Source organism: Aethalodelphis obliquidens, unplaced genomic scaffold (genome assembly GCF_003676395.1).
Source record: "Aethalodelphis obliquidens isolate GAN/ISIS:26980383/991018 unplaced genomic scaffold, ASM367639v1 scaffold66, whole genome shotgun sequence".
NCBI lineage: Eukaryota > Metazoa > Chordata > Mammalia > Artiodactyla > Delphinidae > Aethalodelphis > Aethalodelphis obliquidens.
Genome location: NW_020838010.1, coordinates 1,418,013 through 1,430,044, shown reverse-complemented (window position 1 = coordinate 1,430,044; position 12,032 = coordinate 1,418,013). Strand labels below are relative to the sequence as shown.

At 39.8% G+C, this 12,032-nt stretch overlaps 2 protein-coding genes across 6 annotated transcripts in view; one reads left to right on the top strand and one right to left on the bottom strand.

Moving 5' to 3' along the window:
• The window catches only part of ATG4A (autophagy related 4A cysteine peptidase), a 67,794-nt gene extending 60,443 nt beyond the window's left edge, over positions 1-7,351 (bottom strand). For 2 of the 4 annotated variants that reach the window (XM_027089502.1, XM_027089503.1), the window contains exons 1-3: positions 7,202-7,351; positions 4,531-4,704; positions 3,902-3,985 (exon numbers count right to left, since the gene is read on the bottom strand). In XM_027089502.1, the coding sequence (XP_026945303.1) occupies positions 3,902-3,985; positions 4,531-4,704; positions 7,202-7,223 (280 nt within the window). In that variant the 5' untranslated portion in view covers positions 7,224-7,351. The remainder of the gene's footprint in view (positions 1-3,901; positions 3,986-4,530; positions 4,705-7,201) is intronic. The other 2 variants (XM_027089504.1, XM_027089505.1) reach the window with 2 other exon arrangements.
• Positions 4,802-11,943, top strand: PSMD10 (proteasome 26S subunit, non-ATPase 10). Of its 2 annotated transcripts, none has more exons than XM_027089508.1 (5): positions 4,802-4,955; positions 7,347-7,445; positions 8,482-8,628; positions 8,723-8,810; positions 11,115-11,943. In XM_027089508.1, exons 1-5 carry the CDS (start codon positions 4,842-4,844, stop codon positions 11,120-11,122), a joined length of 456 nt encoding a protein of 151 aa, XP_026945309.1. In that variant the 5' UTR covers positions 4,802-4,841; the 3' UTR covers positions 11,123-11,943. The 2 variants fall into 2 exon arrangements, with proteins under 2 accessions (XP_026945309.1, XP_026945308.1); XM_027089507.1 differs by having other exon boundaries at positions 4,810-4,955; positions 8,723-8,889.
• The last annotated feature ends 89 nt before the right edge of the window (positions 11,944-12,032 follow it).

Sequence of the window (12,032 nt, the reverse complement as noted above, 5' to 3'; positions counted from 1 at the left end):
GGAATTAGTATTCCGTTACCTGAGGTTTGCATTTTTTTTTTTTTTTTGCTGTGCGCGGGCCTCTCACTGTTGTGGCCTCTCCCGTTGCAGAGCACAGGCTCCGGACGCGCAGGCTCTGCGGGCCATGGCTCACGGGCCCAGCCGCTCCGCGGGATGTGGGATCCTCCCAGACTGGGGCACGAACCCGTGTCCCCTGCATCAGCAGGCGGACTCCCAACCACTGCGCCACCAGGGAAGCCCCTGAGGTTTGCATTTACACATAATTTCATCTTCAGCAATATTGAGCAGTATGTTGCAGTGGTTAAGTGCTAGGGCTTTGGGGTAGAATAGCAGTGGATTTTAATTTTAGCTCCAACTTTTGCCAAATTGTGTGACCTCAGGCATGCTACTTCGCTTCTCTGTGCCTGTATTCTCATTTTTTAAAAGGTGGAGACTGGAGGATAATGGTACCTCCCTCATAGGGTTGTTGTGAAGGATTAAATGAGATAAGCCCAATACCTGACACATGTGATCAGTAAACGTTAGTTATTCTAAAGGCCAGAAGGTGAACTTGGCTTGTTCTAGGACCTAGACTCTATAAGACCAGTAATAAAGGGAATATGCAATTGTATGCACAGCAACGGAGTCAGTCCCTAACAGGGCCCCCCTTTGACTCTTCTTGATAAACAGTAACCACATTGTTCCTCCAAACTTGAGGACAGTGACAAAAGGGAAGACACCTTTGAAAGCTTCCAAAGAGTCAAAGAATACCTTACGCTTGGCCTTAAGGGACTCAGGATTGAAAGTTAACCATCCTGTCATATCAAATAAAATAAAAGCACAACATACAGTCTATAAAGGAAGATTACCCAAACAAGTCACTCAGTAGGAGAGGCACTTGGAGTTGTTTTTCCAGCTGTTTCTGACAATCAAATCCAATTTCTTGATGTATTATTATGGTGAAATGTTACTATACCCAATCCTGTGTGAATACCACACAACAGGCCTACTGTACCTCTGTAATCAACTGGATAAATATTTATTGAACACCTGCTAAATACAGGACACTTTTACACACCAGCCATCAGCAAACTACATCTGGCTGGCCAAATTAGATCCACTATGTGTTTTTCTTATGGTAAGGAAGGTAGGAATGATTTTTACATTTTTTAACTGTTGGAAGAACTGCCTTCAACCACTACTACCAAACACCGAATGGCCCTGGAAATTAGCTTTTGCTCCAGACTTGATAATGTTTGTTAATTAATTCAACTTAAAATTACAAGGCAAAACAGCACTTATATGTGAAATTTACACTGCAGGAAAGTCATTTCAACAGCTAACATTGTTTGAATCATAAGTAATGTCAACATGCTTTATATGCATCCCATGCTGTCACAGGTCAAAACAACAAAATCACAGTGAGATACCACTTTGCACTCACTAGAATGGCTATAATAAAAAAGACATTAACAAGTGTTGGTAAAGATGTGGAGAAATTCTAACCCTCCTACATTGCTGGTGGGAAGGGAAATGGTGCAGCCACTTTGGTAAAGTCTGGCAGTTCCTCACAAAGTTAAACATAGAGCTACCATATGGCCCAGCAATTCCCCTCCTAGATACGTGCTAAGAGAAATGAAAACACATGTCTGCACAGAAACGTGTACGTGAATGTTTATGACGGCATTATTCATAATAACCAAAAGGCAGAAACCAACGAACTCATGAACAGATAAGTGAAATATGGTATAGCCAAACAATGGAATATTACTCAGTCATTAAAATGAATGAAGTATTGATATAAACTAAAATTTGGATAAATTTCAAAAACCTTATACTAAGTGAAAGAAGCCAGACACAAAAGATTACATACTGTATGATTCTATTTATATAAAATCCCCCAAAATGAAAATCCATAGAGACAAAAAATAAATTAGTGGTTGCCTAGGCCTGGGAGTGGAAATGGGGAGAGAGTGAAAACAGGCATGAGGTTTCTTTCTGGGGTAATGGAAATGTTTCAAATAAGAGTGTGGTGATGGTAACACAATTCTAAAATACTAATAACATTAAATTGTACAATTTTTAAAAGTGTACAACACCAAAAGCATGACCCATAAAAGAAAAAAAACCAATAAATTAGATCTTGTCAAAACTTAAAACTTTTGCACTTCAAAAGACATCATTAAGAAAATGAAAAGATGAGCAACAGAGTGGGAGAAAATATCCACATATCATATCTACAGGGACTTGTATCCACAATATATAAATAATTCTTACAACTCAATAATAAAAAGACAATAAAGATAATAATTCAATTTAAAAATGGAAAAGATGTATGAATGGTTAGTAAGTAAATGAAAGGGCGCTCATCATCATTAGTCACTAAGGACGTACAAATTATAACTACAATAAGATATAATTTCACATCCATTCAGAATGGCTATATCAAAAAGACAATAACAAATGTTGGCAAGGACGTGGAGAAACAGAAACCCTCATACATTACTAGTGACAATGCAAAACAGTACTGCCGCTTTGGAAAATAGTTTTATAGTTTCTTATAAAGTTAAAGATAAATTTGCCATATCATGCAGTCATTCCACCCTTAGGTTCCTACCAAAGAGAAACAAAAACACCTGTCCACACAAAGACTCGCACGCTAATGTCCTTAGCAGCATTATTCATAATAGCCAAAAACTGGAAACAACCTACATGTGTAGCGAGTAGACAGACAAAATGTTTTATAGCCACATAATGGAATACTATTTGGCAATAAAAATTAATGAAGGGGCTTCCCTGGTGGCGCAGTGGTTGAGAGTCCGCCTGCTAATGCAGGGGACACGGGTTCGTGCCCCGGTCCGGGAAGATCCCACATGCCACGGAGCGGCTGGGCCCGTGAGCCATGGCCGCTGAGCCTGCACGTCCGGAGCCTGTGCTCCACAACGGGAGAGGCCACAACAGTGAGAGGCCCGCGTACCGCAAAAAAAAAAAAAAATTAATGAAGTACTGGTACATGCTACAATATGGATGAACCTCAAAAAATATTATGCTAAGTGAAAGAAGCCAGGCACAAAAGACCACTTCTTATTTGATTTAATTTAGATGAAATGCCCAGAATAGGCAAATTTATAGAGACAAAGTAGATCAGTGGTTACCTGGGGCTGGGAGTGGGAACGAGGATTAACTGTAAATAAATGAGCATGAGGGATCTTTGGGGGGAAATGAAAATGTTCTGAAACTGATTATGATTATGGTTGCACCATTCAATAAAGTTACTAAAAATATTTAACTATACTTAAAATGGGTGAATTTTATGATATGAAAACTATATCCCAATAAAGCTGTTAAAAATAGGAAAGGAAGAGTAGGGGAAACTGGGTGAGGGGTACACAGGAATTCTGCATTATCTTTGCAACTTTTCCATAAATCTAAAGCTATTCTGAAATTTAAAATGTATTTAAATAAAAAATAACAAGAATATGTTTGTGGATTCATACCTATCTGTGTGAAAAGACATTTACAAAGATGAAATGGGTAAAATCTCATTACAGATCAGTATTAACAGATGAACATTTGAAATGATTTTGATGATAGGGAACACTGACTATTAGCCCCAAATAAACAAAATGTTATCCCCCCCAAAAGAATTCCATTATTCTCATTAGTAGTCTCATATTACAAAAAAATGCTCAATTATTATTACTATACCTTGAATTTCATCAATAAATATTTGTTGAAATTTGTTTTCTCCCTTGTCATATAAGTACCTACAAATTATCCTCGATTTTGCCTTTTGGCCCCCAAAGCCTAAAATATTTACTGTGTGGCTCTTTACGGAAAGGTTGCCAAGCTCTGTTCTACACCATAACAGGGTAAATATAAACATGGTCAGTTTCTTTCTTGAGTGTATTCTTATCGTTACCTGGTTTTGGTATGATGCCAGCCTGGATATGCCCTATAAAGGATAAGCCTTGCATCTCTTCTGCTATGGCACTATTTAGGAATCCTATAAATAGAAACACTATTAGCTTAATAGTTGTAGCAAAACTTCGATGTCACCGTTATTATCGTGATATTAAAGAGCCAACACCATGCCACAGTGTCAAGATGACCCTCATCAAGTTGTGATGTCACCACGCCATGGACTCCCCGAGATCTCTTAGATATCAAGTGGGTCCTATGGCATCACACCCTGCCTTTAGCATCACCCTGGCACATCACCTTACTACGGTGTCATATGCTATCACTGTTGTGGCAGAATTCTGCCCTAATGCCACTCCGTCTGAACGTAAGAATAATTAACCCCTAGTTCTTTCCATTCCTTTGGCGGCGGGGGAGGATGGCCACAGGCACTGGTTCGAGCTCAGGAGGTAGTACTCAGCTGCTACCGTTTTCCCTTCCGCTTACCACTGCAGGTCAGGGCCCCCGTGGGACAGGACTTTCTGGCTCCCATAACTCTCTTGCCATGACCCCGCACCCACTTCGCGTCACCGACTCAATGCCCCAACAGCGACCACCCACCCCGGTTCTACACGAAGCCGTTCCCCGTACCTGACTCCATTCTCCAGCTGTCATCCTGGGCCAATTCCACCGGCCACTTGACTACGGCGGCCGCAAGGGACCCCGGGACTCGTAGTTCCGCGCTGCTAACGGCAGAGACGGAGACAGCGGCAAAGGCTCCTCCCCGCCCGGAACTGCGCTCAAACTGCAACTCCCAGAGGCGCCCTGCGATGGGAAAAGAAGCAAAGGAACGAGCGCGATTGGTCACTGGGGGAGCTCTAATGCCTGTTTTGATTGGCAGTCGGAGCTGGCGACGTGAGGCGGTCTTTGGTCAGGCTTCACCGAGATCCTGGGAAAGCGAAATGGAGGGGTGTGTGTCTAACCTAATGGTCTGCAACCTGGCCTACAGCGGGAAGCTGGAGGAGTTGAAGGAGAGGATCCTGGCCGATAAATCCCTGGCCACTAGGACTGACCAGGTAAAGCAACGCTTGGGGCCTCTCCGCTGGCGGCGGCGGCGGCAGCGGCGGAGGCCAACGTGGCTGCCCGGCCCAGCCCAACCCATGGGGAGGCCGGTTCCGAGAGGGCCAGATCCCCGCCCCCGCCGCCCCATCCTTACCCCAGGGTCACCTCAGGACTCGGGACCGGGCGGCCGGAGCTAGCCCCACAAACCGCCAGTGTTGTTTTTTGGCCCAGTACTTAGTCGCTGTATTTTGGATATTTCTAGAGCGTTTGCGCGTTTCTCAGAAATGCCCAATCTTTGAGACATCCGTGAGAAGGGAAGTTTTTGGTTTTTGGAAGTGGGTTTGTTTGCTTTTATTAGTGACTATTCAACGGAACACGTGTAACTGAACGCCTCAGCTGGAAGCTGAGGATACTGTCGAATAGAAGGATCAGACGTTAATAAAATAATCCCAAATCATATGTCCGATTATAAATTGTGGTAAATACTCGGGAAAGAAGTTGACGTGGGGCTTTCAGAACATATGGAAGAACCTGATTTAATCTCGCTTAGAAAAGCCGAATGTTGTCGTAACTGAAGAGGCTTTGCAAAGGAGGGAAGATTGGCTGTATCTTGAAGGATGAGTGGGATTTCCCTGGGGGATGAAGGGGCATTCTAGGCAAAGGCAGAACAAAAGTGAGTGGACCTTGGGAAGTGTTTCTTTCTGCCCTCCTGCTCAAAAGACCCTCATGCTTTCACCCTGAGTTTCTAGAAAGATTCACGGTGCCCTCAGTAAGCCATCATACATTTATAGATTGCCTCCTATTTGACAGGCACCGTGCTCAGCACTAGCAAGACAGTGTCACATAATTACAAATCTCCATTTTGTGTGTTTGGGAAGAGAATTAGAAGTTCAGAGACTTTTTTTTCTGGAACTTTTCTTTATTGCTCAACCTGAAAATGCCTTTGTCTAGTTTACCTTCATTTTGCTCTGGTGATATTTAATACTTTAGATTTAATTTAACAATATTAAGATTTAATAATACTTCTAACCATTCTTCATCAAGTCAATGGCATGAAAAAGGGAGAAACTATTTAAGATCAAAAGACTTAAGAAACATAACAAACATTTGCAACTTATGGAGCTTGTATGGATCCTGATTGAAACAAGCCAAGTGCAAAAAGGCATTTGGGGGACAGTTGGGGAAATCTGGGTATTTGATGTTATAAAGGAGTTAGTGTTAATTTTAATCAGTGTAATAGCTATGTAGTAAAGTATTTTTTAGATACTCAGATATTTAGGTATGAAAGGTCATAATATTTAAGATTTGTTTTTAAAAATCTCATCAAGGAGAAAAACAGATGAGGCAAGTATGGAAAAATAGTTATAAGATGTAGGTGATAGGCATATGGATTATATTACATTCCCTGTATTTTTATATGAGTTTGAAATTTTTGTAATAAAGTTTAAAATACCATTTTCTTTTACATAGGGCTAAGAAATATAGCAGTCACTGCAAAAAAAAATAGAGAGAGAGAGAGATTCCCTTTGAGAAACATGACTAACTCCTAGCTTATTATTTTTTTTAAAGTAACGTTGCTCTCTAATTCTGTGTGTGGTATGTTTTTTTGTTTGTTTGTTTTTGCGGTACACGGGCCTCTCACTGTTGTGGCCTCTCCCGTTGCGGAGCACAGGCTCCGGACGCGCAGGCTCAGCGGCCATGTCTCACGGGCCCAGCCGCTCCGCGGCATGTGGGATCTTCCCAGACCAGGGCACGATCCCGTGTCCCCTGCATCAGCAGGCGGACTCTCAACCACTGCACCACCAGGGAAGCCCTGGTATGTTTTTTAAATGGTTATAATCTCAACTAGTTTCATGAATATTTCTTTCCCACAAGATACATTTGTTCTTCCCAGAGCATCTAGAAAATTCAGAGCTGACGGGTTTGTGTCCCAACTTCACGATTTACTAGCTGTGCGACCTTAACAAGTTGCTCACCCTGAGGAGTCTGTAAAATGGGGATAATATCCACTGTATAGGATCATGGGGATTACAGGAGATGATGCACGTAAAACTCTTAGCACAGCGCCTGACATAAAAGTACGTACATAATGGAAATAGCCAAAGCTGTATTTCTGCCAAAGCACTGAAATCAGTTTTTTGCTCTATTGCTTTCATGGCTCTAGTCTGCCCAGAATTACCTACTTTCATCAATGTATTCTCCTCATGTTACTAAAACCTTGGTCTCTCTTATGTAAGTAATATGGTTTAAGGTTACCTACCTGAGGATCCAGTGCTCTCCATTTCTTGTTCCCAAACCGTAGGTTTGCTGGCTCCAATATTAATTTTTGTTTCTGCTTTCTTGCCTTAGTGCTTCTATTTTTCTTCAAGAATGTTGGTCTTATTGCTTCTCTGCTTCCCGTGTAGGACAGCAGAACTGCCTTGCATTGGGCATGCTCAGCCGGACATACAGAAATTGTTGAATTCTTGCTGCAACTTGGAGTGCCAGTGAATGATAAAGATGATGTGAGTACTAGGCAGAGTTGATAAATTCCCAGTTATCTTTAGACTCCAGACTGGTGTTTACTAAAGCCCGAGTATTAAGCTCACAAACAAATTTTAACCTTTATGACTAGGAAGTTACAGCATGGCCCCAGTGACCAAATACAGGACTGGTGGTTGCATTATTTCAGAATGTTCATTTTGCCACCCATAGCCTGTAATTTAAGGTAAACATGCAGATCAAGTCTTATTATGATGATCCCTAAGAGACTACAAATCCTTTTTATTATGTTAGAAATTGTTTTTGGTGAATATTGCCTGAATAATGAGGGCCTAGATATCTTTTTTTGTTATATAAAGATTTGGTGTAATGGTATTGGTTATATTAGGATAAGACTTGTGAAGAATAAGGATGGAAATGTTTTTGTAGGCAGATTCCTTTTCGAGGATGCTCAATGAAATAATATTGATAATGGCAAAAAAGTAAAAACAGTTTAATGGAGGAACAGTTGAATACAGCATATATATACACCTAATAAAATAATACGCAACCAGGGGATTCCCTGGGGGTCCACTGGTTGGGACTCCGCGCTTTTGCTGCTGAGGGCACACGTTCAATCCCTGGTCAGGGAACTAAGATCCCGCAAGCCGTCCGGCGTGGCCAAAAAAAAAAAAATAATGATAACGATAATAATATGCAACCAATAAAGTGATGATTCCAAAGAATGACATAGAAAAATTTTCACAACGTAATGATAAGTGGACATTGTGGAAAATGCACCTCACGGAACTTGATATCCTATTGGGGTATCCTTGATCCCAATCTTAAAACACATTAGAATTAGACTTATGTATTATTTCCATGTTGTGGGATTATGGGTGCTTTTCTTTTCTTCTATATATCTGGTTTCTAAATATCCTGCAGTGCTTAATGAGGGAAAGAGAAAGAATATTATTTTTTTAAACCATTTACACACAGCTCTGTAAACGCTGCCTAAATGTTAGCATTAATCCCTGTGCCTTTTCTCCCTGGTTTTTGTTCTGCCCACCTCTTTTACAGGCAGGTTGGTCTCCTCTTCATATTGCTGCTTCCGCTGGCCGGGATGAGATTGTAAAAGCTCTTCTGGGAAAAGGTGCTCAAGTGAATGCTGTCAATCAAAATGGCTGTACTCCCCTACATTATGCAGCTTCCAAAAACAGGCATGAGGTAGGGTTCCATTCCTAGGCTACTTCTTTTGAGTTCTAAACCTGTACGCAAACACAAATAGATCCCTGCATTGTTTTCTTCTCCATCTTCCCAGATTGCTGTCATGTTACTGGAAGGCGGGGCTAATCCAGATGCTAAGGACCATTATGAGGCTACAGCAATGCACCGGGCAGCAGCCAAGGGTAACTTGAAGATGATTCATATTCTTCTGTACTACAAAGCTTCCACAAACATCCAAGACACTGAGGGTAACACTCCTCTGTAAGTGACAAGTAGCAGTCATTTGTATTCTACCTGACATCAGCCCTCTTGCACTAATTCTTACACATCATTTCTTTTTTTAGTCTGCTTATAAATGTAATACATGTTTATGGCAAAAAAATTTGAAAGTACACAAAAGTATAAAGATAAAAATTCAAAATGCCTATCATTTTGCCACCCAGAAATAACCACTGATAACATTTTAATGTATTTCCTCCTTGTCTTTTATATGCAAATGTACATACTTTACATATGCTTTTTTTATTGTAAAATTGGGACGATACTGTGTATATAGTTTTATATCTTGTTCTTTTCACCTCATAGTATATTGTGAGCATTTTCCAATGTGAATAAATATTTCTAAACCATTTTTGAATGGCTATCCACAACGCCATTTTATGGATAAGGCATAATTTAATGATTCCTCTATTACTGTATATTTAAGCTTTTTTGAGTTTTCCATTATTATAAATAATGCTACATTGACCAACTTTATACAAAAATCATTGGCCATACTGCTGATTATTATCTTAGTATAGAAGTTAGAAGTAGAATTGCTGGGTCAACAGATACACATAGTTTAAGACAATTGCTGTATATTCCGAGATTGCTTCCAGAGGAGTTGTATCATTGTACCCTCCCAATAGCAGTGTGATAGTGCCTATTACCCCCTCACCAACACCAAAAATATCCTTGTCTTATAGGAAAAATGGTATTTCAGAGTTGTAATTTACATTTTTTATTATCAATGAAGCTAAACATTTTTTAATGGCTATGACTATATTCCTTCTCTAAATTATAACATTTTGTGTCCCTTTCTCTGTTTCCTTTTGGAGAATTAATTTATTTTTACTGATTTTTTTATGTACCCTTGACTTGACATAGTACAAATATTAACCTTCTGCCATGTTGAAAATATTTTTCCCAGTTTGTCTTTTCATTTTGTTTATGATTTTTTTGAAATAACCGAAGATTTCAACTCTATACAGTCAAACCTATTAATCTTCCCTCATAACTAGAAAGTGCTTCCTCACCCTGAAATTAGTTAACTATTCACCTGTATTTTATTATATATTTTTTTAAAACATTGCATTGGTTTGGTTTGGTTATTGTTTTTCATTTAACTCAAATCCATCTGGAATTGATTTATGCTTGACCTGAAGCTGTCCTCTACCTTGATATTTTTTCTACAGTACTTGGCCACTATTCTTCCTTATCGAATGGTGACTTTTTTGAACCAGAAATTCTGTGAGTCTTCTTTTTAGTCCAAAGTAGGATTCAATTTTTTTTTAAGTATTGTTTTCTTAACTCTTAGTTTTACAATTTTTTTTCTGTAGTTCTGAGCGACTCTGTCTAGAAAAACATGCATATTCTATCCCTTTTCTCCAAATAAGAAAGGCAGGGTGGCCTGGAGGAAATTTAGGAGTCAGGCAGTATCGGGTCCTGAGCAGAGCCTACGATTAAGGAATAGCTACATGCTGTTTACCCAATCCAAACTCAGCCACTTAAACAACTATATTAAATACTTGTATTAAGTAACTCAGAGAAGTTACTTAACTTTCCTGAGTCTAATTTCCTTATCTGTAATGTGAGGATAATAATTCCTTCCTCACTAGATTGTTGTGAAGGTTAAATAAAATAACATGTTAGGGTCTAATACCCTACCTGGTAAACCGTTAAGTGCCTGACAAGGTTTCCCCCTCACTTACTGCTCAGCCGTGTCATCATAGGCAAAGACTAACCTCTGTCACAATTTCAACTGTAAAATGGTGATAATAGTACCTTGCTAACTTACAAGGTGTCTGTAACAATCAGATAATATAAAATTCTTTAAACTGCTTTTCCAAAATTTAAACCACACAAATTGCTGTTAGCAGGTTGTGTATGGAGGTTTTTCTAAGTTCTAGCCTGGAATTATTGCATGTGTTTGGTGTAAACCACTAATCTTCATAAAATAAGGACGTTATTCCTTAGGCCGGCATTTACATCACTTCTGTTGTAGTAGGACCAGAATTGTGATTTATGATCTGGTATTATAAGACTATTCCAATGAATTTTAACTTATAAACAGTCTTCCCCATGAAAATCGATTTTCCTTTCCAGATTAAGTAACTTTCCGATATTACACTACCTAATAATATGCAGTTTAGACTACCTGTCAGGAAATCCTAAGCTTTACATAGAATTGCAAATGATTAATCCATCTTTGTGGTCCTTGATTTCAGACACTTAGCCTGTGATGAGGAGAGAGTGGAAGTAGCAAAACTGCTGGTGTCCCACGGAGCAAGTATTTACATTGAGAATAAAGAAGAAAAGACACCCCTGCAAGTGGCCAAAGGTGGTCTGGGTTTAATACTCAAGAGAATGGTGGAAAGTTAAGCAGCTTGGATTTACTCTTACTTTGTATGTTTTGTGGTTGTCCCCTACTGTCCTAGAAACTAATGTACTTGTGCACAAGATGTCATCTATGAATTATGAAGTTGTTTCATCTTCCAAGTATTATAAACATGTTGACTATTGTTCCTGCTGAGGTATTTTTTTCTTAGCTTACAACTTGCTTTCCAGGCATTGAATAACAATAATAATAATTGAGATTGTTCTATTGTTGTATATTATTCTGTATTGAATCTTGGTTAACTTTGAGTCAGTGATTCTGTGGCTGTTGTGAGTCTTCAGCACCCTGCCATGCACCCTTTATCCCCCTCTGAGGCAGAACAACCCCAATAGCACCAGGCCAATTGTTTTGCCAAATGTTTCTAGGTGGATTCTAGAATGTTCTTCCATACAGTTGAAACACATCGTAACTCGTTTTTCAAGCCCACTCAGAGGCCTATGCCAAATATTTCTGTTTTTTCCAACAGTATGGTTTAATTTGTTTTTGTTATAGGAGGAATACTTACATATTGTGAGGATGAAATTTTCAGTTCAGAGGGCAGGCACGCTATCCAAGTTTGGCATTCATAAACACTAAAATAATGAAAAATAATAGCCTGTGTACCAATGTATGTTTTTAATGATGAGCTATTTCCCTCCAAAATAAAGTGTATTGTTTTACACAGGCCTCTCACTGTTGTGGCCTCTCCCGTTGCGGAGCACAGGCTCCGGACGCGCAGGCTCAGTGGCCGTGGCACACGGGCCCAGCT